The sequence below is a fragment of the Corvus cornix genome, chromosome 11 (assembly GCF_000738735.6).
Source record: "Corvus cornix cornix isolate S_Up_H32 chromosome 11, ASM73873v5, whole genome shotgun sequence".
NCBI lineage: Eukaryota > Metazoa > Chordata > Aves > Passeriformes > Corvidae > Corvus > Corvus cornix.
In genome coordinates, this window is record NC_046341.1 from 6,740,813 (window position 1) to 6,763,601 (window position 22,789).

The 22,789-nt window shown below is 41.6% G+C and overlaps 2 protein-coding genes across 4 annotated transcripts in view; both read left to right on the forward strand.

Annotated features, from left to right (window-relative positions):
• Positions 1–13,796, forward strand: part of RSPRY1 (ring finger and SPRY domain containing 1) — a 35,799-nt gene extending 22,003 nt beyond the window's left edge. For both annotated transcript variants that reach the window (XM_039558397.1, XM_039558398.1), the window contains exons 9-16: positions 249–380; positions 1,670–1,785; positions 2,558–2,701; positions 5,470–5,581; positions 6,586–6,688; positions 7,793–7,945; positions 10,081–10,185; positions 11,131–13,796. In XM_039558397.1, coding sequence (XP_039414331.1) covers positions 249–380; positions 1,670–1,785; positions 2,558–2,701; positions 5,470–5,581; positions 6,586–6,688; positions 7,793–7,945; positions 10,081–10,185; positions 11,131–11,227 — 962 coding nt within the window. In that variant the 3' untranslated portion in view covers positions 11,228–13,796. The remainder of the gene's footprint in view (positions 1–248; positions 381–1,669; positions 1,786–2,557; positions 2,702–5,469; positions 5,582–6,585; positions 6,689–7,792; positions 7,946–10,080; positions 10,186–11,130) is intronic.
• A 351-nt stretch (positions 13,797–14,147) lies between these two features.
• On the forward strand, positions 14,148–22,653 carry LOC104691791 (ADP ribosylation factor like GTPase 2 binding protein). Of its 2 annotated transcripts, none has more exons than XM_039558568.1 (7): positions 14,148–14,232; positions 14,936–15,057; positions 17,160–17,218; positions 18,665–18,771; positions 19,439–19,524; positions 20,357–20,453; positions 21,541–22,653. In XM_039558568.1, the coding sequence occupies exons 2-7, from the start codon at positions 15,020–15,022 to the stop codon at positions 21,601–21,603; spliced, it is 450 nt and encodes a 149-aa protein (XP_039414502.1). In that variant the 5' UTR covers positions 14,148–14,232; positions 14,936–15,019; the 3' UTR covers positions 21,604–22,653. The 2 variants fall into 2 exon arrangements, with proteins under 2 accessions (XP_039414502.1, XP_039414504.1); XM_039558570.1 differs by lacking the exon at positions 21,541–22,653 and adding an exon at positions 21,013–21,534.
• The last annotated feature ends 136 nt before the right edge of the window (positions 22,654–22,789 follow it).

A 22,789-nucleotide genomic window follows, 5' to 3' on the forward strand; every position in this document is an offset into this window, starting at 1 on the left:
AAAAGAAATAAATCAGTATGGGAGAGATGGAGAACAGCCATGATCAGTCTCTTGATGCAGCTCTGTGCTGAGAAGTGAAGCTGAATGAAGATAATTCCACATCTGCTTGGGGAAACAATTTCATGCTGCTTGTAATACTGAAGTTTAGATGTGTGTAGAGAGTTCTACTGCATTTGTAGGATGTTACTATTTTTAACTACATTTGCCCTTCAGTTACAGCAATTATTCTTTTTGCTCTTAAATTGCAGGTGAAAATAAAATGACAGTTTCTGAATCGTGCATTAGCGACCAACTGATCTTGCTGGAGAAATGGACAGATAATCCAGACTACTTAAAACGCCAGGTTGGATTCTGTGCCCAGTGGAGTTTAGACAATCTGTGTAGGTATAACAAAGTGATGGATTTATTTAATAGTAACCACTCCTCCAAAGAGATGGAGGACTGCTTTGTGTTTGCTTTGTATGAGCACTTGGTGTACCTGACTGGATTTGTAATACCTCCTTGAAAAAGAAAACAAACAAAAAAACCCCACACCAACAAATATATCCAGTGTAATTGTATGGAAAGAAAATTCTGGCAAGGAAAATGTTTTTGAAAGGAAGTGGTTTGTACTCTGCAAGTTGGAGCTGCAAGGAAAATTCTTCTTTGCACCAATTTCTTGTAACCCACACTTCAGCAAATGTGCTGAGTGGCTCAACAGTGCAGCTCTGTCTCTGTGGAACGTCTGGATTATTGACGTGTCCTGGTGATGGCCACTCCTGTGGTCATTCCCCACTGGTGCACTGGCTCAAAGAATTACTAAAGACTTTTTAAAGTAAATATACTTTTTGATTTTTTTGATAAAAAGTAAAAAGCGTTTGGCAAAGTGCTGCTCTGAGTCAATCTCTTGGATGACTAAAAATCACTGAATGTGCGTATTAGTTGTGATTTCAAGGGTGCAGCAACTCTAATGACCTTGTATTTTCTAATGCCTTTTAGATAAATTTGGGTAAAAGGTCTGTTGGGCTTTAGGGGCTTTAGTCAGCTTATGGAAAGCCAATGTCAGCTGTGTTTAGTAAATGTCCGTGTAAGTGTTGCAGCAGGTTTGAGTTATATGAAGGGTCCTAAGATAAGATCTTTGACTTGTAAATTAACATTTATGTGTCAGCAATTTGACACCTGGCAAGAGAAATGCTTATGATCCTTCCATGTAGAAAGGGCAAGCAGGGAGAGAGCGAGCTGCTGTGGCTCAGTTCATCACTTGAATCACTTAAAAATGAAACAGTAGAAACCTTTAAATCCTTGTTTTCCCCTTCTTCCCTATCCCCAAATCTGTTTCCACTGTAATGAATCAAAAAAACTCTCCCCACTGAATATACAAATACAATGGTAAATCCTGAAATAGGGGCATCTTGGTGTGACCTTGGATGCCTTCTACTTGCCTGTGGGTATCCTGCAAGTTCTAATTATATTGTGGGAGTTCTGGTCAGAGGCACAGGTTGTGCTTTCATATTTAGAGGGTATTTAACACACAGTATATTGGAGGCTGTTTTCATGCAGGCAAAATCTGTGTTTCATTCAGTTAGGCCAAAAATTACCTGGATCCTAGGGAGACTATCAGTATATGAAGTGTTTAAAATCAAGTTTTGCAGCAGTAACTAAAACTGGTTGGGTTTGGGTTTTTTTTCAGTTTTAAAAGAAGGCAGGCAGTTTACATATGAGAAGGTTGATTTGACCAACATTAGGGCTATGCTGAACAGTAACGATGTCAGTGAATACCTGAAGATCTCGCCACATGGATTAGAGGTAGGAAATTGTTTCATGTTTTCAACCTGAAAAAGAGGCTGAAGGCAGGTTTTGCTTTTGTACTTGCTCCTGAGATTTTTCTAGAATGAATCCAAGTTGTCTGCCAGCTTTGTACAGAAAACTTGCTTTGTCATCAGGGGGTTGTAACACCACTACACTGATTTCAGTTGTAGAAATGTTCACACTAAAGTAACGCCTGTACCTGTGCCCCAAAACTTCAGGGAAGTGAGGAGGATTCTTAAGAGTCAGATGGCTTTTCACTTACTTAGTGAACAATTTTAGTAAAAATGTCATTCTATTGTTTGTCCTGTCTCATCTTGAAAAGCTCATAGCAGTCAGATTTGTCTTGGCCACGTGGGGTTTCTTCCTTCCTCTGTAACTCCTTCTAAAAACTTGTTTGACTGCTTAGAGATAAATTTTCATGAGTTAACATTGAATTATGTTAATAATTGTCCTTCATACCAGGAATCAGTTAATAACCAATGATTTATGTTTTCCTGTCTTGGTTGTCTTAGTCTTTAAATCTTTAAATTGTTGCTGTCAAGTTTCTGCTTTTTTTTTTTTTTGCCTGTGGCTTAACCACTGAACAATTTTCAGTCTTCCCCACTCACTAGTTTGTGTGACAACTACTGCTATAAAGAGAGGTCACTTTGTCTGAAATGCATCTAAAATTATGTTGGTATATTCTTATATGCAAGAAACTTGATCCAGGGAAGAAAGGTGTTTGAATGCTGATTTTGTAGACACTGAATTTTTTGTTTGGATTGGGTAGGCGCGATGTGATGCCTCGTCCTTCGAAAGCGTAAGATGCACATTCTGTGTCGATTCTGGAGTCTGGTACTATGAAGTTACAGTCATTACTTCAGGAGTGATGCAGATAGGATGGGCAACCAAAGACAGCAAATTTCTCAACCATGTGAGTACCTGCAATGTCATCAAGCTGGGGATGTAACATCAGTGGTTTTCTTCTTACAACATCTAGGAAAATAGCTCTGGTTATTCTGTGGTCATAACTGAGCACTTGCTTGTTTCCTTCAAATTTTGTGTCCATGAAGAGCTGTTTTTGCTGAATTTGGTGGTACAAGAGAAGTCAGTATTGTCATTGCTACAGACTGGCACTGTTCACCCAAGTCATCCAGAGCTGCAGCAGAGGCAGCTTGTTATCTGCTGGCTGTTGTCTGGAAGCTACAGGGAACTTATTTCTTGTAGCATAATCTCTTGGAAATTCTTTAGATAACAGTAGTTCCTGTCTGGTTTTGGAAGTAAACAATAAGTCACTAGGAACAGCAGTTTCTCATGCACTGTCTTTTACACAGGTCACCAAGCAGCAATTTCATCATCCTCTTTAACATATTTTCCTATTAAATTAAATTTCACAAGGGAAATAATTAAAATTTCACTCTGGGATAACATGGTATCATTGGACCTGCTGGTAGCAGGAATATGGTACAGTCTGGGAATGCAAAAGCTTCTTTTTAATTAAAAATAAGGATTACAAAAAGATTAAACCCTCTACCTTCTTGCCTTTTCCTGAGAGTACAGAACAAGTACACTGTCTTATTTTATAGTTTGCTTTACTGTCCCTCTCATCCAGATAATTTTGTATCTTATTCTTAGTTCTAAATATTCTTCTTCCTACTATTTACTTACAAGATTGTGTACTTGCTAGCATTAAAGCAAAATGTGCCATGTGCACGTGAAGTCCAAACACAGTCAGTCATCATGGAGATGTCACTAGGTCTTCCTTCTTAAATCTTTGCAGTAACTCTGCATGGCTCTTAGAAGCTTTGTATGCTTTTTATGCTATAGTATAACCTGTTTCAGTATTTCCATAATAAGAAAGAGTAATGGTTACTACCCAAAAAACTTGTCTACTTCAGCTTAGAGTTAATTTTCTGTATTATCAGCCTTCCAAATGACCATTAAAGTTCATTGAAGTGCAAGCTAGAATTTTAGGACAAAAGGTATGTTAGGCCTAGCCTAGTGCTGAGAATGGAAACAGTGCTGGGATTTTAAGTTGGCACTTCTACTGGCTAAGCTGGAGTGAGAAATTCACCTGTAGCCCTTCTTTACTGTTGGAATTGCATGGTCTTCTGTTCCTACTTAGAATTTATTTTAGGAGAAGAATTATATATTTAATGTAGAGATAAGCAGTTAAAACTGCTCATTTCTGATTATTATAGAAAAAGTCATTCTACAGCTGAGTCAAATACAGAAGCTAATATGAAGATAGGCCAAATACACACATGTGAGTAAATATTGATTGTGGGGTATGAGAGAAATACATTAAGGAGATTAAACAAACACCAGGGGTGAGAAACCCAATGGGAATGCAAGAGTAGCTTCTCTCACCATTTAACTTAAGTATTCCTGTGAGTTCAGAGGTCTTGCTCTATTTCTTGTAATTATTCATGGAAATAGCATTGTCTTCTGCTGATGTAAAACATGCATATATCTCTGTGTCACATCCGAAGTCCAGTCCCACATTTTTAGAATGGAAGTGTGATTTAAGTAAAAAAAAAAAACCACACAAAAGAAAAACAACACCAAACAAACAAAAATACCATGTAGACCTGTGCTGAGCACCAGTCCTTGTAGACACTGAGTGTTACAGAAACTGTCTGAAATAAAAGGCCATGTGTCTGCCTTTAGACTGCTAAGAGGCTTAAAAGATTTTTTTTTTTCCCCACTTACTGTTAAGGAGCTTGGTGTATGTGCATTTTTCTGTGAGTGTGTCCTGTACAAGGTATGAAAATGGGAGATGTCATCTCTAAATAGGATGATTTTTCTGTTGCTGCAGCTGTTTTGCTGGTGGCCAAATGCTGCTCTTATTCATCAGGTGTGTGCCTGAAATACAAGGGATATTATCCTCTGGGTATGTCACAAACACAGCCCTCAGAAGCCATATGCTCCTTATTTACAGCATCTGTAACAAAAAGACTTGTCCTAAATATGACATTAACACCCATTAGCTGGGCTTAGCTTTAATTTGGGACATGGGAGGCTTGTGTAATCAGATGCTGTCTGGTATTTGCACTCCAGACAAACCATGCTGAGGAAGTTACTTACCTTCCATAATGCTTTTGGGTTTCACGGTTGGGCTCTGCTACATGACAGATTTTTCTCCCACTCTGAAACTCTTTAGTTTTGTGTTTGCCTTGGACCTTAGCACTATCACTTGATAATGTTTTCACCATTTGAGGGAGGCTGGCACTGAAAGGGACACAATATGTAACAAATTAGGTGAAGGGCCTGTATGTTTGTACTCTGTGTGTGCTGTGGGTTCTGGTGGCACATGGATATCTTGTGGGGAAAGGCATTACAAATTTGGTACTGGGACTTCAAGATAAGACAGTGGTTATTCTGTGGTGACTTTTTAAGATGCAAAAATTTAACCTATTTGGGTACTAGGATTTTTAAATACTTTGACAGGAGTCATTTGAGGTCACAGAGAATGGAAGACACTTTGAAAACAATATCCCCTTCTCCCTTCCTCCTCACCCCAACAAATTCCCTTTTGATGTGAAAATGAAACTGACTAGTTTAAAGGAAAAAATTACCTTCATGGGGGGAGGGAGAAACCCTTCCTGCTCTTGGAAGAGTGGTTTAGGTGAATGAAAATACACTTCAGCCCTCTGTGTGAGGAATGGCTGCAGGCTGAAATGTTCTGCTCTCTTTCTAAAGGAAGGTTACGGCATCGGGGACGATGAATACTCCTGTGCATACGATGGCTGCCGGCAGCTGATTTGGTATAATGCCAGAAGTAAACCACATTCCCATCCCTGTTGGAAAGAAGGTATTCAGTCTATCTTCTCCTGTTTATCCTAACTGTAGATTTCTGCACAGGATTTTTTCCCCTTTCTGTTCATAGGTGTGAACAAAGCAGTTACTGCCTAATTCTGATGTTCGTAAAGTTTAATAATCACTGTGTCTTTAGCAGTGGTTTAAATGTGCACAGTGGGCACTACAGTCTCGTTCCCCAGTCTGTGTAAAGAGACTCTTGTTGGTTAATTGCTTTTTCTTTTCAAATGCAGAGGAAAAATCATAGCACCAATTAATATTGGACATTTAACCATGAGACCTTTTTCCACATGTTTGAAGTCGTACACAACAGGGCTGAAATCTTCCTTTCTGGGTTGAAAGAGTTGTTTTAGAGAAGGGAAAAAACCTTGATCTCTGAATTAGACTTTTTTTTTTTTCTTTTTTAAGGAGGAGTTGCACTGTCTTGCTTACTTTAAATTCTTGGATAACTACTTGGACAGCAAAGTTCTGTTCTTGATCTCAGCTTTGAAATCTTGGTAGGATTCTGTGCATGCCATGCTTGTGTGAACTGTGCCGCCTTCTCTTCTATTAAAATTTTCCCCCAAGGATGGCTAAATTAAAACACCTCTGAAAAATAAATAGCACAAGCATATTGGAAATTTCTCCTCAGAACACCCACTTGCTAAAGTCTATCTTCAACAGGTGTAAAATAGCCAAGGAGTGACAGAGTGCAGCTTTCTTCTGGCTTTGGCAAATACTCTGCAATACTTCTACAACTATATAGTATTAATGCTCTGGCAGACTAAAATAATTAAGTTTTTTTACTATTTTCTCTTGGGTTTTTTGAATTTGGTTTGGGTTAGTTTTTTTTTTTCGTTGCTGTCTGTATCAATGTTTCTTCTTTTGTGCTTTTGCAAACAGTTCCTTTTAAGTAAGACAGCTCACAGTGACATATGTGATACTTGAAACAATAACTGTTTCAGCTGTTGGCATTTAACAGAAATTAAATCTTTAAATTATTTTTGTTTTGCATGTAAGGAGACACAATAGGATTTCTACTAGACTTGCAAGAAAAGCAAATGATCTTCTATTTAAATGGAAACCAGCTTCCTGCTGAGAAGCAAGTATTTTCATCTGCTGTGTAAGTATCTGCTCATTTGGAAGGACATGACCTCTGTGGATAATTGTTTTAATTATATGAAGAGTTTCCAATTTGAGATGTAAATTCATATTTACTTACCTGAAGCCATCATTAAGCAAGTTTCCCTGTTGAAAGTTGCTTAGAAATCAGTAAGAAGGATATAATTTTACAGGTGGATTTCAGGGTCCAAAATAAATACTTTGGACTTTCCAAAGGTAGGTTCAACTCAATGTTTTATACTGTCAAATTAGCATAGCATTAAAATAGAATGAGGCTGTAGCAAAGATGAACAATTTTCTGGTGCCTGAGGAATTTATCTTCTGAAAAATAAGGCCTATCTTGTAAATGTTGGAGAGGGCTTGTTAACTGACTGCTGTTCACTGGGGTCAGCTCCTGGAGCAGCACATTGAACATTCATCAGAGGATGTCTCTTGGTAGCATTGCAGGCAGGTGTTGGGCTTATTTTGCCAGCTGTTGTTAAAATTAACACATGGTGAACTCCTCTAACTCTCATCGGGAAGTTCAGCCTTTTACTTTGGAAAAGATAAGCTGGTGTAATACTTGAGAAAGCAGCTTCATGAAACATTACAGTACTTTGTCAATTAATCCTACCATGCTAATAATTTCATCCATGTTTTCTCCTCAAAATAAAGTTCAAGATGCAGGTAAAGAGCAGTTCAGTTTAAAGAGCTGCTGAGAATCTTCTTTATTCAGCCTTTAGTGCTCTGTTCTTTGAGTATGTAATTGATAAACTTGAGTACTTGTTAGAACTTGGGGTATTACTGAATTTTGGCCCTTTCTGTAAATTTGAAAGAGGTGATAGTTGTGGTTTTGAAAGTGTGACTAATACAAGTTGTACAGTAGGCACTTTATTGGCTGACTCAGTAAGAAATTCAGATAAATCCTGATAGTAAATTCAGGAATTAAGAACTAAACAAGGTAAGTATGTGCAGCTGCAACGTGCTGTTCTCCCAGTTAGCTGCAAAACACTGGTATTAAACTTGTCTCTGTCTCAGGGTATATTTTCAAATGGTAATAGTAACATGTCTGGAAAGCTCTGCTGTTATTTAAGTCATTCTAAAATGCCTGTCCATCATGTTGCAGATCGGGCTTTTTTGCTGCAGCAAGTTTCATGTCCTATCAACAATGTGAGTTCAACTTTGGGGCAAAACCCTTCAAGTACCCACCACCAGTGAAGTTTAGTACCTTCAATGATCATGCCTTTCTGACAGCAGAAGAGAAAATCATTTTGCCCAGGTAATCCTCCTACCTTGTGTGTTTGCATGCAGACAAATAAAATGCTTCACTGATGAGTTGCGAAGTCTTGCCTTGTACTCAGCAAATTAATTTCTTACGGGGTCATACTTCCATAGGTCCCTCTTCTAAAATGATGAGGCAATAGGCTCCAGTGCAATTTCATCAGTAGGGCAGGAGATGTGCAACCAAAATCGATTACATTAAAATATATCTTGCAATATTAAGCTAAATTAAAATGAATCAGTACCACATAGTAAGCTGTTTTAGTAAAAGTACCTTCTGCCATCCAAGAATTATTAGGTTGATTGAGGAGGTATAGTCTTAATTAGAAAAAAAGAGGTGCTATTTAAAATTGACCTAGTTTGTGGTGTTGGCAGCATGGAGGTGCTGAATGATTGCAGATCTTGAAATTGTCCTTTTCTGGTCCTGATGAAAATTTCCCCATTTTTGAATGATAGTACTGACAAAGGGTATTCAAATTTAGAAGTGTTTTCCCACCTAAATATAATTCAAACCAGATAGAAACAGGTCTGGATACATTCTTCTTTAACTTTTTCCAAACTTCTGGCAGGAATGAAAACTAACAGCTCATCTGATTTAAGTTATTAGTAATAAAATAACTTACTGGAACACAAACAGTAACAGATACAATGTAGTCTGGTATGTACCCTGGATTTCCAGCTTTGTCTGAAGATGGCCCTCAGACTGGTGCTGATGTATGTGACTGAAACAAACCTAAGCTGCAACTAATCAAGTGGGGGCGAGGTTGTTGGAGAGGTACCCCAGCTGTAATAAAATTCAGAGCCTAATTTTGAATTACCTAGCTTTGATCAAGTGTATTTGAGGTACTTAAGGATCATAGTGTTTAAAAATAAAAGAAAACCCTTACTTCTGGGTTGGAGTCACACATTGGCAAAGTCTGAGGCTCAGGATATTGTATTTATGCAGAGAAAATCAAATGCAGCTTGCAAAATCTTTCTGTGCTTGCATATAGCCAGAGTAAATTACACCTGCTTGAGACTGCAGGTGCTTTAAGTGAAGAGTCTGATTTAAGATGATATGTTAGGTACAAATTTGTCACCCTCCCTTTTCAAATTAAGTGTTCTTCTGTCTTAGTAGTGTCCCACACTGGATGAGGAGTTTGCAGTTTCTGGCTGATGCTCAGATGGGACTGGTGGTGTTCTGGCACGGCTCTTGCAGTGTTCAGGCAATAGCTCTGAGAGCTGTTACATGATGGTGCCAAAAGATGAGAGATCAGCTCAGGGAGACTGGTTTCCTGTTAATGCCTGACTGGTGAAACCTGGCCTCCTGTGTTACAGACCATTCATTATGCAATAGCACTGAAAGGCTCCATTCAAGGTTGGACACTGTTGTTCTTTGTGTAAACAAAGATCATCCCTGCCCTACAGCCTGAACTGCTTGGAAATGATAAACCAATCCTAAATTAAAAGATAGCTTTGATCATCTTAAAAGTGATAGGAGATAAGGCAAAGGCCTGTATGAGTGGACCCTAATTATCCGTGACAGGATTTAACATAAACTCATGCAGAGCTGTGCTGAATTTAGTGCATCTGGTGTTGGGGCAAGACACATCACCCTGCCATTGAGCAGTTTTGATGAGTGGTGTGTGTGTTCCAGATGGGAAATGTCTCATTTCATCAAATGGGGGATTTTTATCTGTTTAGTCTCCTTGTGGCTGTTGCCATACTGGAATGTTGATTTAATTTGCAGGTTTTATTCTTTTAAACTGTGTTAGAGCATTACAGGGTTTCTGTATATTGTTGATACATGGGTTTGTGAGGTTTATTTACTTGGGGTTTTTTTCTTAAGGCCTAGAAGTACCCACGTATAAAAAACAATTTCTTTAAATGTTCAGCTGCAGGAACTAGGAGAATTGTTATTTGATCCCCTCTTTGTCCCTTTCTGACAGACCAGAATAGGTAAGCAAAGACTGTTTTGCAGGTCTCTGGGTGTGTTAAGCCTTTTTTTGTGGGAAGTTGTGATCGATGTTTATCAGCAGTGTGGTGTAGCACAGGCAGGTGTTATGTTGGCCTTGATGCAATTCTCAGAATAGTTTTGAATCTATTGCTTTGAGTCAAACGAATTTTTGAGGGGGTCTGTTTCTCTCCCTTCAGACACAGGCGCCTGGCTTTGCTGAAGCAAGTGAGTATCAGAGAGAACTGCTGCACACTTTGCTGTGATGAGGTAGCAGACACAGAACTCAGGCCGTGTGGACACAGGTAAAACCTTAAAAAAACCCAAAACCAAAGAAATAGGAAAAAGTGCATGTGACATTCAGCTTAGATGAGGCCGTATGTAGTCCCTGCTCATCTTGATTGATTCCCCAGGATAAAGGAAATAACCTTCCCTCCTTTTACGGATGTGACATGCAGAGGTTAAACACAGTATTCCCATTGTTCCCCTCACCCTAGACCTGAGCAGATTGAACCCCTAATTCTGTGTGTGTTTGGAGAAGTATTGAGGCTACATCTATGTGCTGCCCTGGGCTACTGAGTCTTAATTCCCTGATGTCAAAGGCTTTACTGATTAGTGCTTGATACTGGTGCTGCAAAATCCAGATCATGTGAGGAGTGCAGAAAATTCATAATATACTCACATACTCATGAAATGTTCAGCAGATGGATTGTCTCAAGTCACAAATTCCTCTAAAAGCTAAAAATGAGACAGCAGTACGAGTTATACCATAATAGCACTTGCCTGCCTTTAAGCAGCCTACTAGGAAATGAATCCAGTTAAGCCCAATTCCTTAGGGTTTTAGAGCACTCATGGAAGGAATCTTGCCATGTGTCTAGATGCTGGAAAGTTAAAAAGAGATGTGCCTGGTGTGTGCCAGTAAGAAGTGGAGAAGTTGCTGCAGGGCACTGGGGCTGCTGCTCTCCAGACCAGCATGAGTGCTAGGATTAATGAGCACAGGGAAGTGGGATCCCGACCAACTGCAGGAGCAGCTGCAGGTCTGGGAGATGCTGAGCAGCAGGAGCTCCTCTCAAAGCCTGTAAATGGATCCACACCTGACTTGCAATGCCTAATCTCCACACTGAGGGACTTAACTTGACTGTGCCTCTGGCAGGCTGGCTGAACTGCTTAGTGCTTGTATTATTTTGTTGTTGTTGATTAGCTTTTCATACTGTAAAAGCAGGCTTTAACTGATTTTTCTTCTCCTTCAGTGACCTGTGCATGGAGTGTGCCTTGCAACTGGAGACCTGCCCTTTGTGTCGACAGGAAATACAAACCCGAGTCAGACAGATCTCTCACATTTCATGACACATGTGGAGAAATACCACAGACTTGTTTTTAATGAACTCCAACCAATACTGAAAGGGGAAAGCATCTCTAACCAGTCTTTATGCACACAGAACCATAGCCACGGCCAGATTTCATGCTAACTTGTAATCTGTTAATCTTAAAACCGAAATCTTTAATAAGCTATTTCCAGCTGCCAGCAATGGGAGCTGGTTTCAGCAGTCAGGAGCTATGGCTATTGGTTCCTCCGAGCAAGAGCAGAGGGAGTTGTCTCTTCTTCCCCTTTTCCTTCTCGCCTGTCACAAGTGCTGAAAAAATTTGCACTGGAAGTACACATACAATGCATTTTAGAAAAGAAGAGAAAATAAGTATTTCCTAAAACAGGGCTGTGCTGTCTTGTGCTCGAAAGTCTCTTTTTTTGGCAGAAGTCAGTACTAAAAAAAAGAATGCCAATGTTTTCCTGTTTAATGTAGCCTCCTGCTGGTCAGAGACTCTGTATTTTCCGATATTAAACTGCTCACAGACTGAATCTGTACACAGACTGATTTGAAAAGACAGTGTGGAGACTGTAGAGAAACTCACAGGTTTTAATAACTTGGTAATTCCAAAGAATGTTCTGATTTGTTTTTAAAACGTTAAAAGATTAGTGGTATTTTCAAGTACATGATGTTTCTGATGCTTTTAACTTCAGTACCCACATTTTTTGGTGAGGTTATAATTTTCAGGAGATTCTTAACTAATTATAATGCTGGACTGGAATTAATTTGATATTCTGGGTATTTTTTAAGGTATCATCAAACATCTTTTTTAATCAGTGTTGTTTTTGAAAGTTAGCTCAATTTTTCCAAAGTGAATATATCTTAAAATATTAGAGGAGTATTCTGGACCAGTTTATTTAAAACAAGGTTATTTGGATAGCAGTTTCAGTCTTATTCTTAACTCCTTAAAAATGCACCTTGCTTGCCACATGTCAGTCCTGCTCTGAGCAGGTTTGGGCCACACTTCCTATTTTTGGTAGGGATCATACAGTGGGAATCTCTGCTCCACTTTAATTACACATTTGTGATGTTTGTATGTTAAGGATGCACTTCGGTAGGCAGCTCTTGACTTTTACTAGGTTTCTACAAGGAATCAGGGTTCACAGCTGGTGTCAGGGAAGTAGCACAAAAATCGGTGGGGTTCTGCTTATTTTGCACGAACTGAGGATATGACTTGGTCTCTTCCAAGTCTTGCACCAGTTGATTTTTTTTTTAAATTAGTCTGTCTGTATAGTAGAACTTTGCTAATTCACACACAACTTACACCAAAACCATCCCACTTCTTGGCAGTGATTCAGCAGCAGAGGCTGTTGTAGTGAATTCTCATGGTGTGATGTAACTTATTTTTAAAATCATTAATTATCTTTATTGTACTATGAAGTGCTAACAAAGCAGAGCTGAGGCTGCTTCTTCCTGCTGAGTGCTCTGGCTTCCTACTGACCTCCGTAGGAGCTGGGATCTCTGCACACAGGTTCCAGAACCCAGCTCTCTAGCAACTCCTTTCACCTTCTGCCTTTGCTAACTCAAGGGTGCTGAACTTCATCCAGACATGTGTGAATTAGGAAAGTTCTGTCCATCATTTTTATGTTGACTTTTGTCCAAATGTAGACTGGATTCAGAAGCAGAGTGCTCATTAGTGTTTTTGCTAAAATGTGGATTCTCTTCCACCTTGGATGCCTGGTTTGATTAAAGTCAGACTGGCAAATCTGTGCCACAGGGATCTCATTTCCTCGCTGACTGTACTTTACAATGTTTTGCTGTATCCATGTTTTCAGTCAGGGCTGAGTCCCTTCCAGCTCAGTGTTCAATGAGCAAACATGACTGCCATCACTGCCACAAGGGTCACTTGAAATGAAGTTTTAAGCACTTCCAAATGCAATGGTCAGTTTTTATCCCTAAGGTATAAAGTTACAAATCATACTTTAGGGAAGAGGTGGGACAGAACCATTTTGAACTCTGCCTTACTAGAGTCTAGTAACTTCAGGGCTTTGGTTTCCCTGGCCAGGATTAACTGAGGTAAAATTTTCAGAAGTGCCTAGGACTCCTACTTTGTATCAACTGCTCTATGAGATTAAGGTCTTCAGGCCCAAGTCCACAATGGCTTCTAGGCATCTGCTGTCCCCTTGGACTGGAGGTGACCTTAGAGCCCCTCTGTCTTTGTGGACATGGGACTAAGTGCCTGTGTTCTTTGTGGAAAAGATGTGAACGCTTTGGAAAATTTTGCCCCAGACCGTCTTCCATGCAGCTGGTGCTGGGCAGAGGAAGCCAATGGTGGCAGAGGAGGGAGCTGTGTTGCAGAGAAGCAGAGAACTGTCCTGTTCATTTCACAAAGGGAAAGACTGTACACTTTGACTGGCTTTCTGCCGCCATCCACGCCGAGGGCACCTTTGTCAAGCTGGATACTCCATGACAAGTGCGGTGTCACCATTGCTCCCTCCCCTCCCCATGGCTTTGGGGAGAGGGATGGGAGGTGGTGACTCCACAGGCCCTCATCGGGGGAAATGAATTGTAGCAAAGTTGTCCATTCAACAATAAAAACATCCTGAAGGCTGTTTGTTGTTCTTTAATTCCTGTCCTGGTGAGAGCGGGGCCCCTGTATGCGCTCGGGTGGAATATTCGTGCCGGGGCGGCCCAGGTCATCGCACTGATCGCTGGGCTGCAGCAGCTGCGTGCTGTCCCCAACCCTCGGAGCTCTACTCTCTGATGAGAAACCCCTTTTACTAAAACGCCACTCCCAAGCGAGTACCGCTGTCTCACTGTCCGCCCCGCAGGCCGGGACCCGGCCCGCCCAGGACGCGCTCCCCCAGCCCGCCATGGCGGCGGCCCCGCCTTCCCGCGCGGCCCCCCGCCGCGCTCTGATTGGCCGGGCGGGCCGGGGGCGGGCCCAGCGCGCCGGAGCCGCGCTGCCATTGGCTGCGGGCGGGGCGGAAGAGCGCGTTCCCCAGGAGACGGCCCGAGGGGAGGGGGCTCCGCGCCGGCCTGAGGGCAGTGAGTGCGGGCGGGGGGCGCGGGGCCGCGGTCCCGGGGAACGGGGGGATGCCACTGCCGAGGCGCTTTGTGGAGAAGGGAGAGTGACGGCCCGCTGTCCTGGGTCCCTTTGAGGAAAGGGAGAGAGGCGGACTGGGTGCCGGGGGAGGGACGGGGCTTTTCCCCCTGCCGTGTTCGCGGTGGTGCCCCGGGGCTGCTCCGAGGGCCGGCGGTGGGTACAGCCCGGCGAGGGTGGCGAGAGTTCCCATCCAGCGGGTTCCCATCGCCAGCGGCCCCGGGGTGCGTGTGCCCTGTTCCCGGCGTGGATCGGCATCTGCTGACAGCCACGGGCCGAGCGTCCGGCCGGGACACAGCCCCTGGGATCGCTGTCCAAAGCCTGGCCTGCGAGCCGGGTCTGGGACACACTGGAGCAGGGTGGCACTTTCATCTTACCTGGCTTCAGTTCTATAATAGCCATAGATGTTTCAGGAGAAAAGATGTAGAGCTGACCCGAAACCCCTTTATAGGGACTGGTTGCATTTTAGAAAAAGTTTCTAGAGAATTTGGGTTATTACAGAAAAGTAGTAGAAGTAACTTTGGAAGAATGTGATGTTGGAATTCCTATATTTAAAAATTAAAATTTATCTCCTGATTTGCTCTTTGGGAAATGTATGGTAATTTAGCAATTGAATTTGTATTAACACTAAGTCGTGTTATTCCTTAGCACTTTGGTCAAAAAGAAGAAATAACCACTAACAGCAAGCAGCAACATACAGATTATCTCTTCCACTCTGGCTAGGCAGGAACAATGGAGACTTCTGATGGAGAAAGTTTGGGTGTAGCCACGTGAGTATGCTACATTCTCATGTGTCAGATTTTCAATAAGCTAATTGCTAATTAAAATATCTTAATAGGAATATAATTACACGAATGAACTTACACCATGCTGATGAGTAGATTCTGCCTCAGGAGAACAAAGGTGCAGAATGCAAAGCTGCAAGAGGAAATAACATCAGTGCAGAGTTAGGTGAACTAAATATCACTGTGGTCAGTGTAGCACTGGGTACCACTGCTGAGGGATCAGAGCAAGCTGAAAGGCTTGGAAGTTGCTTTTTCCGGTGTTCATTTTAAATTCAGAATTTCTCCTTTTCAAGAGTGTTTGTTGTCTTATGTCGTTCATCCTGGGAGGAGACTCTTCCTCTGTGTTTGAGTGCCCTCCTTCTAAACCTGAGACCATTCACAGGTGACCTCAACCAAATTTCACACTGGCAGATTCTAAATGTTTCTTCATCCCACAAGTGTCTGCCATACCCTTCTCCTAAGAGTTGTGGCAGAAGGGGATGTGTGACTGTGCCTCTGTCATGCATGGATTTAACTCTTTCAGCCTCAGACTCTCACAAATGGCCCCATGCCAGGGCTGCTTCAGCGGCACAGGTTGTGCTGGCCCAAACTGGGGATGATGAGGTGAATTAAACCACAGGGTTGGTGAGCACGTGTCTCTGTAGGTGTGCGGATGCACGTGTGTTGTATAAAGAGATGGAACTGGTGTCTTTTGGAACAGTTAAAATTCCATTATTTGCACGGACTTAAACCAGGGTTTAAATTAACACTTTTTCTGTTGCTGTTAGGATAAGCTATAAAACTAGCAGTAGCATTTATTTGGAGGGGGAAAAAAGAGTGGAAATTATGCATAGCAAAGCCCGCATGCCAAGGGAAGCACTGAGGCCAGGTGAGCTGCCCGGGTGTGTCCCCTGGGCCGGGCCGGGCCAGCCCCGCTCCCGGCCCTGTGCCGCCCTCTCGTGGGCTCTTCCAGGCCTTGCCTTGGCTCCGCTCATCTCCCAGGATCAGGAATGTTGTTGCTAGGATATCGTTCGCTGAGCTGACGCCTTTTTAAATCAAAGGTTTCTTAATTTTTCCTGATCAGAGCGAGCCTGATTATAGGTAAACTGTCGGCTAAACTACTGTTGGATTAATTTCACTGGAGTAGTCTCTAATAGCAGTAACTTTAATGAGCTTTTCAAAACTTTGAAGGGCTATCCTGTTCTGTTTACTGATGAGAAAGAAACATTCAATTGAATTTAAATGGTGCTTTCACTGATCGAGGCTAATTTTTTTTCTTAAGGACAAATGTCCCTGTTTCTTTGAGACTTGTTACCCTCGTGTGAGAAAAGCTTGTCTTTCATCTCTTGGAGAATATAGGAAGAGTTCATCTCCCATTAAAGATGAGCTGTGAATGCCAAAGACATCCTGTGGATTATTTACTGTGTCTGAACAAGTTGCACAATAATAGATCCAGACTCCTGATGCTTGTACCAAGGGTTTCTTCCCTGGATGACTTCAGATCCATAATGGTGTTTAATATTTGCTCATGATAGAATAATCTTAGGAGAGTCTCCCATTTATTTGGGGCACAAGAGGATGTTTCTTGCATAATAACAATATTTAAGTTCTTCAGTTATGTAGTACTTGTGTATACATTCAGTTTAAGTGGTTCCACAAGACCAAATATTTCAAAATATTCTCTAGAGTGTCTACAGGTCTGTGATCACCATGTGCAGTTAATGCAGGAAAGAGAAGGGAAACTGGTAGCAGCTGGGATTTGTGGGTTGGAAAAGGCTTAATTTGCTGTTCTAATTACACTCTTTACATTCTTTTGCAGCAGAACTAGAATTATCTTGACAGTAATGCCAGTAAAACAACATTTATTCTTCCTTGCAGTTAGGCACCTTACTGGGAGGAAATAGAGTAGAGGCCTGATGAGAATCTCCATGGAGCAGTCTTCTCATCAGTGCCATGGATTATTTTGTAGGTTGAAACTAGGAAGTTTTTCAGTTATCTTGTAGTTACTGGGTTTATTTGTACTTAGGCTTTTGTTAACACTTTTTAATTTTGACTTTAATTTCTGCTGCAGTCAAAATATATGCAGTTCTGTCTTCCTTTGCTTTCAGCTCCACCACTTCTGATGAGTTTGATGCAGTTGTTGGCTATCTGGAGGATATCATAATGGGTAAGGTCTGCAAGTAGGTACAGACAACAACAGAGCTGCTAAACATGTTGCCAGCTGCTCTTCTATTAATTAGCCAGCAGAGCTAAAATAGCTCCTGTCTGCTTCGTGGAAGCTTTCCTTCCTTTCTTCCCATGAACACCTAACCTGGCAATGTAGTAAAAATATACATAAAAGTCTTCTGTGTGCTTATGACTCCTGAAAATTATTCTCCACATCACTGCAGTACACTGCTTCTTAGAGAAACAGTAAAGATGCTTGTGCATCTCACAGAGAAATCAAAGCTTTCTGGGATTTTTATGGAAAACACTGTGAAAGATACCTTCCCTTCCCGAGCTCCGCCCAAACTTGTCCTAATTTGTCTGTCAGGATGTTCTTAGAAGCCACCATGGTGTGTCTGGGCAGTTTTTTGCAGTGCCCAGCTGCTGCTGCTGCAGGGAGCCGTCTGCACTCTGATATAAAGTGTCTGAGCTGCAGACTGAGAGTTGGTGCTGTTCCAGCACTGAAAGCTGCAAGAATGGGGAACCTTACTTCTTTGTATCCAGCCTTAAAGCACGAAGATGGTGATAGAATCACAGAATGTTTTGGGTTGGAATGGACCTTAAAGATCACTGAACCCCCCTGCCATGGGCAGGGACAGCTTCCACTAGACCAGGTTGCTCACAATCCCATCCAGCCTGGCCTCAGGCAATAAAAGGTGCTCAGTTCTCAAGGCTGTGGGGAAGGGAAGTAGTTTGCAAGGTGCCAAGGCAGAACTCATGCTGATCAGCCATCAGCTGCTTTATAGGAACAGCACATCGTTTCTTTGGTCACGTCCTTCCCAGAGAGATGCAGATTCTGCAGCCTCAGTTGCCTAGTGATGCAGTTGAATCTGGAGAAATGCTAACAAAACTAATTTGGAACATGTCAGAGTTTGGAAAGCTGAGACTGGTGTCCTTTACCAGTGTTTATAGGTAAACTTTCTCTTCAGACCTGTTCTGTGGAATTCAATAGTGACCTCCCATGTTAATTTTTACTCTTATTTTCTTCCACAACTGGAAAAAAATTCTTTGGCAGTTGGAAATTAATCTGGGAGTTTCACTAATATTTGTAAATTCAAAGGGAAAAACATTGAGTTCTTGTAGGGAAGAGGTATTCACTTAATAAAAAATACAGATGTTTTGCTGACTTTAGAGTCAGAGCAAAAAGAGGTTCTGAATAAATAACTTTATTAATAAATGTAGAGCAGGAGGACTGTTTTGGTAATATTTCACCAGCAGCCTGTGTCCTCCCAGAGATGGGTCAGAAGTGGTGGTTTGGCAGCAGCTGCGGTGCTGATGTGATGAACTCTGCACATGTGCAGGGCTCTGTAGTTACAGCAGGGAAGCAGAGGATCAGTGAATGTGGGTTTGTGTTACAGAAAGAATGACCAAACTTGTAACTGTGCTGCATTTCTGTTGTTGTTGTCAGATGATGATTTCCAGTTAATACAGAGGAATTTTTTGGAGAAGCACTACCAGGAGTTTGATGACTCAGAAGAAAACAAGCTCATCTATACTGACATTTTTAATGAATATGTAAGATGCCTTTTCCTATTTTTCTTGTGTATTGCTTTTTTATCTTTATATAGTTTTCCCTTTATAAAATGCTGGCTTACATGGAGCAGATCCCAACATGATTCCTGTCTCCTTCAGAAGCACAGCCATGATCTGCAAGCAAGAAAGGTTTTTCCTGAGGCTTTAGGTTCCTTTCTTTTTTTGTTTCATACAAAATTTTCTAGAGATATTTTGTAAGTTGTGTAGCTCCCTTGAACAGAAATTTAGCCTATTGCTGTAGTAAATAATGTGTTTAGCATGTGTGCAAAGTTTCTTCTTTTCCAGTTGTAGTATATCTTGTACAGGATAATTCAATCACATCCTTCATGCAAAGCATAATCAATAAACTAAACCAGTTTACTATTCAGTACCATTAAATCAGTTGAAAATAATTTTTTCCTAAATACAAATGTAAATACAAATAGTCAGTGTTTGTTCTCACCAATATCCCCAGCAAACAATGTGCAGCTCTGTGCCTCAGGGCTGGTGTGAGAACAGAACCAGCAGCACCCACTGAGGAATCTGCAGTTGTGCCCAGTGAGGATGATGCAGAGTGTCAAGAAGGTGTCAGTGTAAGGATGCTGTTTGAAATCTGCTTCTGAAATCTGTTGTGATCTTATTGGGGTGGTTTGTCTGGGTTTTTTTTCAGATCTCTTTAGTAGAGAAATACATTGAAGAGAAGTTGCTTGATCGGATTCGTGGGTTTGATATGGTTGCTTTCACAGTCTCATTGCAGTAAGTCTCTGCTTTGCTTTTGGCTGAGGGGTGGCTTATGTGCCTCTCAGTTATTTCTTTTTATCTAAAGCTTAGGTTTGACTGTTCTCCCCTTAGATACTGGTTCCACTTTAACTTAAAAAAAGAAGTGTTCACACAGGCAGTGGCTGATCACTTTTCTTGCCTTCAGCATGTCCTGCTACTCTAAATTTCTGAATTGTCATGCTAAAATATATTGGGTCCCAAGGGGTAGGAAGAGAAATTGGAATGAGAGCACTGGAGGATTTTCATATTTCTTGTCACTTTGAAGCCAGACCCTTAAAAGGCTGGGTCTTGTTTATTTCTTCCAGCCACTTCAGTAGCCTGGTGGTGTTTCAGTCATGTGGTTAAATTCTTTCATTGCAATTTTTGTATGGAGCATTCAGAGAAGAGTTTGGTTTGTGTTCAGATTTTGCATCAGGTCATTTTAGCTTAACCAGCTTCATGAAGAGATTGTTTTTGAAAGATCACTGTTTTTCCCCTTGAATAAGAAAATCAAGTGTAATTGGGAGCTGAGTATCTTAAAATATTTGAATCTGTTTAATTTGTAATGCTTCTTAAATAAACAGGTTTGGTTTTCAAGGACTGATGTGATACTCTTAGGTCTTAGATGTAGATAAATGTAATAATGTAGTCGGATTGGAAATAATGCATGGTAATATTTGGCTGCAGTTTTGCTATATGATAACCTGCAGTAACATTCTTGTTTAAATACTGATACAGTTCTACTTGTCCTTTTTTGACCTTGTACCATTTTAAAATAACAATTTTTTCTCACACAATTTTCTCACTCCCCAACTTCTTTTCTCTGTAGACAACACAAAGATGAAATGCCAGGTGACATATTTGATCTGCTTCTCACATTCACAGACTTTCTGGCTTTCAAAGAAATGTTCTTGGAATACAGAGCTGTGAGTATATCACATTGTTTATTTTCAATGGCACAGTAGCTGTTGATTTTGTGTAGCTCCACCTGAGAGTGCCGAAGGTAGAGTTACTACAGTAGGTTACAGTATTTAATCAAAGGCTCTACCAGAGTCAAAAGAAAAATTACTTCACTGAGTGCCTTTTTAAACTCAAACTGCACATTTAATAATTTCTAGAAAACATGAATGAAGCTGGCATGTGAGCAGCTCTTCAGGAACACCACACTTCCTGCATCTGTGAACATTGTTTTCCAAATGAACAGAAGGGAACACTTTTTCACTGTGAAGGTCTCTGAGCACTGTCAGAGCTTCCTTGCCTAGAGAGGGTGTGGAGTCTCCATCCTTGGAGATATTCTCAAGTTGTCTGGACATGGTCCTGAGTGGCCCTGCTTGAGCCTGGGGTTTGGCCCAGATGGCCTCCAGAGATCCTTTCGCTCCTTGGCCATTCTGATTCTACAGTATCTTTTTTTTATTTTTTATCCCTAGTCTATCCAAAATTAGCTTTTTAAGCCTCTTTCATTTGTTTTCTCCTCTCTGTGCTTAGCAAAACTGCTAAGGTTTTTGGATGATATTTTTCCTGGCAAAATGAAAATCAGTGCTCTCCAGTGTCTGTCCAGTCCTGTTCGACAAGGACCAAAAGCGTCACAGTTGTGGTTATGCCTCTGCCCCTTCCCCATCCCTGTGAATTTTGTGGAAATGGGGACAGGCTGAAGAGAAAGAGTCAGTCCATGTGTCAGCAGCAGGAGGAGTTTCAGATGGGATTTGCAGATTGGGGTGTCCTAAGAGGCAAATGACAGGAGCCAGATTTCAGTAGATCCCTGAGCCACCGGCACAGCATTCCGAACCAGATGTGAGCAAGACTCTGCTCTGACATGGACAGACAGCCCCCTCACCCCAGGGATTCCTGCACAATCTTGTTGGACTCACATTCAATCACACATGCTCAAGTAACATGTAATTTTCTCTTGATTTGATGCAGCAAGCAGAGAATGTATTGCCTGTTTCATTTTCTTAAATGCTCATTGCAAAACAGCATGGAGTCATGGATTTCTCTTTTTTTCCATGTTTGTAGGAAAAAGAAGGTCGAAGTCTGGATTTAAGCAGTGCGTTAGTGGTGACTTCATTAAACCATTAAACAAGTCATTCTGAAGGGAGTTCTGTTGTATTTTAAGCAAGGTCTACTAAGATTTCAGAGGTGAAAGGCAGCCATTCCCAAGAGACGGCTGGGACGGAGGGGTGGGGACTCGGCTCCACATCGACTCTGAGGGCGGTGGGTGTGTGGGCAGGGCCAGGATTGTGGGCCCCTCTCAAGGGGGTGAAATCAAAGCTTTCTGGAGTTTTATACCCTTTTACAAAATGGATGGAAGAGACTGGGAGAGGCAGCTTTCCCTTTCCCAGCTCTACCCAAACTTCTCCTAACGTGTCTGCCAGGATCTTAGAAGCCGCTGTGGTTTGTCTGGGCCATTTTCTGCAGTGCCCAGCTGCTCCTGCTGCTGCTGCAGGGAGCTTTTTGAACTCTGATATAAAGTGTCTGAGCTGCAGTTTGAGCTCATTGTTCTTTGTCCTGTCTGCTGAACACAGAACAGTTTATTCCTTCTATTCTTGCAGCACCATTGTTTAACTGGAAATCATCCAGTTCCAACCCCCCTGCCATGGGCAGGGACAGCTTCCACTAGACCAGGTTGCTCACAATCCCATCCAGCCTGGCCTCAGGCAATAAAAGGTGCTCAGTTCTCAAGGCTGTGGTTTTAACTGAGAAGTCAGTGTGTGCAGGGAAGTAGTTTGCAAGGTGCCAAGGCAGAACTCATGCTGATCAGCCATCAGCTGCTTTATAGGAACAGCACATCGTTTCTTTGGTCACGTCCTTCCCAGAGAGATGCAGATTCTGCAGCCTCAGTTGCCTAGTGATGCAGTTGAATCTGGAGGAATGCTAACAAAACTAATTTGGAACATGTCAGAGTTTGGAAAGCTGAGACTGGTGTCCTTTATCAGCGTTTATAGGTAAACTTTCTCTTTAGATTATGGAATTCAATAGTGACCTCCCATGTTTATTTTTATTAATTTTATTTTTTTATTTCCTTACTGTTCCTGATTTATATGTATGTCTATATATTCATATTTGTGGAAATTTGACCCTTGATTTACTCACTGACAACCAAATAAAGGCAGATCTGTCATGGGCCAATGCCATGTGTCCAGTTCATTTTCAGTTCTCACCTTCCAACAATGCAGTTCCATTTCCTGAGTCTGCCTCTGCAGACAACCTGGTGAAACCTCTCCCATGCAGAGCATGCAGTAAGATTTGCAGTGTAGCTCACCTT